The sequence below is a fragment of the Austrofundulus limnaeus genome, unplaced genomic scaffold, assembly GCF_001266775.1.
Source record: "Austrofundulus limnaeus strain Quisiro unplaced genomic scaffold, Austrofundulus_limnaeus-1.0 Scaffold139, whole genome shotgun sequence".
Taxonomy (NCBI): domain Eukaryota; kingdom Metazoa; phylum Chordata; class Actinopteri; order Cyprinodontiformes; family Rivulidae; genus Austrofundulus; species Austrofundulus limnaeus.
Genome location: NW_013952541.1, coordinates 668031 through 672607, shown reverse-complemented (window position 1 = coordinate 672607; position 4577 = coordinate 668031). Strand labels below are relative to the sequence as shown.

Here is a 4577-nt window from a genome sequence, read left to right as displayed (position 1 = left end):
AGTTTCTCCTGCTGCTGAAAAGATATCTTTATTTTCTGTTTGGGTCCGATTTTTCAGCCCGTTCAGTTTTCTCTGGTTTCTATGATGTCCTGATGCATCTCTTTTCTTTTTTTTTTAGTTTCTATGATGTTTTCTGCAGTGTTATGTCAAATTATCTGCAACAAAATTACTAGTGGTTTTTACAAAGATTCAGAATCGATTTAAAATGTCCCAAAAAATCGATTTAAAAAAAATGCAAAGATTTGGGCTGATTTTGGTTTTTACTGAATGAGTCTGAGTTTGACACGAGCTTCACTGTGTGCACGGTTTGCAAAATGAAGATGAAGCACTTTGGGAACACGACAAATGGGCTCACTTTATCAGTTTTAAATGAAAAATAGATTTTTAATCCTGGCCCCAAAAATCAGAATCAWATCAAATCATGAGATGGTAAACGTTTCCCACTCCTAGAAATGACCGTATTAGGTCTGAAATTAACAACTACAATTTCCTTGTCTTAATTCTCCTCTGGTTCTGGGTCAGACTCTGGTTCTGGGTCAGACTCTGGTTCTGGGTCAGACTCTGGATGGACAGGTCTTCTGATGCTGACATCTTTTAATTAAATTGTTTCTGCAAGCTAGAAAATGTAACCCTCCTCTCTCAAACCGGAGTGGATCGGTCTGGAAGCCAGAGGGGGGCGGGGCTTGAAGCATCTTAAAGGAACAGTAACAGCTGCTTTGTGACACACATTAGAAAAGACCCTCAGGGTTTAAATAAGAAGGAATTCAGACAAAACCTTTGTAGTTCCWTTTTATAAAGACCYAAATRAATGATTTAAATGTAAAAAGAAAGGAAAAAGCAGAATATGTCTACTTTAAAWCAACTTCAATCATAGTTTGTGTAGCAGAAATACAGAAGTGCAGCAAAAGTAAATATTAAACWTTTTGGAGATGAAAGATACACAAACAGAAAGTAGCACAAAGCTGAAGTGCTTAAAAGTTGAGTTTTTGAGTTTCAGTTCAGCCAGCTGATTCCTGAAATAGATGAGATCAACCTTAGTGGGTTAATTTTTAAAAAAAATCTCTTCATCCTCACTTTATTCATACAGCACATTCAAAAACAACAAACATGATACAATTAAAACTGTAAACGAACTAAAAACTTCGCTTCAGTTCTGCCTTTGGCTGCAGTAAAATCATCTGATTAGAGGATCTCAGTTCTGTTTGGTGAATAAAAGTGAAACAGAGTCAATAAATAACTGGGTGCCAAAACTTTTAAAGCTTTAAAAGAATCTGAAAATCAATGCGAGAGCAAACGTGTGTGTGTGTGTGTGTGTGTGTGTCTTCAATGGTGTTCAGGTTGATGCTGCAGACCCTGACCCTGCTCAGACCCTGACCCTGCTCAGACCCTGACCCTGCTCAGACCCTGACCCTGCTCAGACCCGGTTTCTCTCGTTTCCTTCCTGCAGAAGTTCCTGTCTGTGGGTGAGTCCAAGTCCGCCCGCTGTGACGTCGTGAACCGTCTGAAGGAGAGAAAATGTGACCCGTCTAAAATAGAGAACCCACGTGGACGTGTYGTTATTAATGAAGACAAACCAGTCACTGGTAAAAAACCTGCTGACAAAATCATCCAGATCCAGCCTCAGAAGCTCACCCTGAATCTCAGAAATGGTAAAAGTTTGGTTTCTAATCACAGAAACAGTTTTCTGTACAATAAATATCTAATAAAAGTCTTSTGTCTTTCAGGTGAGCCGCAGACCTTTGACCTGAAGTTCAAGCGTGCCGAGGACTACCCCATCGATCTGTACTACCTCATGGACCTCTCCTACTCCATGAAAGACGACTTGGAAAACGTCAAGAACCTCGGCACTGATCTCATGAGGGAAATGAAGAAGATCACCTCAAACTTCCACATTGGTGAGTAGAAAATAAAACTGGACTCTGAAGACCCTGAAGCCTGACGTGGTCTCAGTGAAGKTCCCCCTGCCCGGCAGGTTTCGGCTCCTTCGTGGAGAAGACGGTCATGCCGTACATCAGCACCACGCCGGCCAAGCTGATCAACCCCTGCTCGAGCAACCAGAACTGCACCAGCCCCTTCAGCTACAAGAACGTCCTGAAACTGACCGACAAAGGAGACGAGTTCAACAATCTGGTCAGTCAGCAGCAGATCTCAGGAAACCTTGACTCTCCTGAGGGCGGGTTCGACGCCATCATGCAGGTGGCGGTGTGTGAGGTGAGCCGGGTTTATCCCACTGATCCGTCATRAATCCAGGCTTTSGTATGCTTGTTTGTCTTTGTGTKTATGGTGTAAAATGATGTGATTGTGATGCTGTAATTCTGAGTGTTTTATGTGCTGCAGAACAGGAACCTGCTGTAAAACAGCAATTATGCTGAGTCAGGCTTGATTTTTAATAATCTTTTCCTGTTAAATAAATAAATCAAATCAATCCTGCAGATCCTTAAAAAGTCTTAAAAGGCCTTGAATTCATCCATCCAAAAATAAGGCCTTAATTAGCCTTAAAATGTCTTAAATCAATCTTACAGAAGTCTTAAAAATGTTAACATATTGAATGTAGGATGATTGTAATTCATATCAAATATTAAAATAATTGGTAACATTTATTTATTTTTGAAATATTCACATTTAGTCATTCCCTTTTGACATCACTTCCTGTTATTTCACATGTAAATATCTCAACAACCGTCCATCTGAGCAATGTGACATTTGTTTTCTAATATGTTAATAATGWTGTCTTTCCAAAAATACCTTCATATTTCGTACAAACATTTTACATAACAGGTACTTTAAGGTTTCATCTACAGCAAGCTGGGGTTGAGAACCCACTTTGGGTCCTAAAACTACAAATCTTGGGCTGTTTGAGGATTTCCAGGAATTAAAWTAAGTTTAAAACTGACTGCTAAGAATGTTTTTTTGCTATATTTGACAAAATAGCAGTTAGATATGGATAAAAACAACTGGTTTATTAGGAATATTTGAATACTTTAACCAAAAATACTTTGATTTATGAGTTTCTGCCACAGTTTTAATTTTTTGTAATTTGTGTTAATTGTGAAATTGGTCAAATTTAATTTCCCTTTGCATTAAAAGTCTTAAATTTAACTTGCCTTAAACAGTAGGAACCCTGTAATCAAGTATCTAAAGGAGTTCCTCGTTTTAACCCCAGGAGCAAATCGGCTGGAGGGACGTGACTCGTCTGCTCGTGTTTTCCACCGACGCTGGTTTTCACTTCGCCGGCGACGGCAAGCTGGGAGGCATCGTCCTGCCCAACGACGGGAAGTGCCACCTGGAGAACAACATGTACACAATGAGCCACTACTATGTGAGCAGCTTTATTCAACCTGAGTCATGAGTCGTACATTAAATTAATTTACTGTCAGAATTAAAGAAGAGCAGTGAGAGTTTGATCAACATGTTTTATTTTGTTTGCAGGATTACCCCTCCATCGCTCATCTGGTCCAGAAACTGAGTGAACACAACATCCAGACCATCTTCGCTGTAACTGAGGAGTTCCAGCCTGTTTACCAGGTGAACATCTCGTACGGTCAACATGACACAAATCAAAACTAAAAACATAAAGATCAGTTCTATTTAAAGAGGCAGTRTTATGTGTTTCTCAGGCATATATTTAAGTTCTATACCATAATAAAGTAACTGTAGCTGTGTTTCCATTGCAAATGTGCGCTAAACTTTGTCGATATTCTGTTAATGCAGTGTTCCCGCTGGTCCTTGAAATCCTTGAAAGTTTGTGAATTTGAAAAAAATGATTTCAAGGCCCTGGAAAGTTTGTGAAAACAGCCAAAAATTACAGTTGTCCTTGAAAATCCTTGAATGTTTTTTTGGGATTGAAGTTCTCTATTCAAACAACTGATTTTCATCATCTGTAAAAAAAAAAAAAAAGAAAAAAATTTTTGTTGCGGTAGATAACTCAGGATTACTGTAAGCTGACGTGGTTTTCAACAAATAACGTGAGTCATAGTCATAGTTTTACCCAATCAGAGCAGAGTAGGGCGGGTCTAGCACCGCAGCTGCTCCTGTCTGGATGTGTTCACATCCCCTCCTCCCAAACTGAGCTGCAGAACCTCCCAGGATATAATTACACGTCCATGTATTGTAGATATGAATGTAGGGTAAACATTTAATCCACTTTCTTTTATTGATCCCCAGTTTTCCATTGAATTTACATGATATTAAAGCTGTTTATTGGTAACAATCTGTGCTAGCAGTAGGTAATTGCGGTCGCGCGTGGTTCTTGAATTTGAGAAAATTGGTACTGGAAAGTCCTTGAAAGGCCCTTGAATTTGATGTTGACCAAGGTGTGGGAACCCTGTATTTCTTACAGGAGCTGAAAAATCTGATCCCCAAGTCGGCCGTTGGCACGCTGTCCTCCAACTCCAGCAACGTGATCAATCTCATCATCGACGCCTACAACGTAAGAAAACACGTCCTTTAGAAACCATCGAGAGCTCCAAGGAAAAAAAACAATTCTTCCAGACTGTTTGAGCATCAGACTGTTTGAGCATCAGACTGTTTGAGCATCAGACTGTTTGAGCATCAGACTGTTTGAGCATCAGACTGTT

The 4577-nt window shown here is 39.7% G+C and overlaps 1 protein-coding gene across 1 annotated transcript in view; it reads left to right on the top strand.

Moving 5' to 3' along the window:
• Positions 1 to 4577, top strand: part of LOC106522907 (integrin beta-1) — a gene marked incomplete at its 5' end in the record, with an annotated part of 18857 nt that overhangs the window by 2887 nt on the left and 11393 nt on the right. The window contains 6 exon segments of the mRNA XM_014016146.1: positions 1448 to 1649; positions 1725 to 1895; positions 1973 to 2211; positions 3164 to 3319; positions 3430 to 3525; positions 4340 to 4429. Coding sequence (XP_013871600.1) covers positions 1448 to 1649; positions 1725 to 1895; positions 1973 to 2211; positions 3164 to 3319; positions 3430 to 3525; positions 4340 to 4429 — 954 coding nt within the window.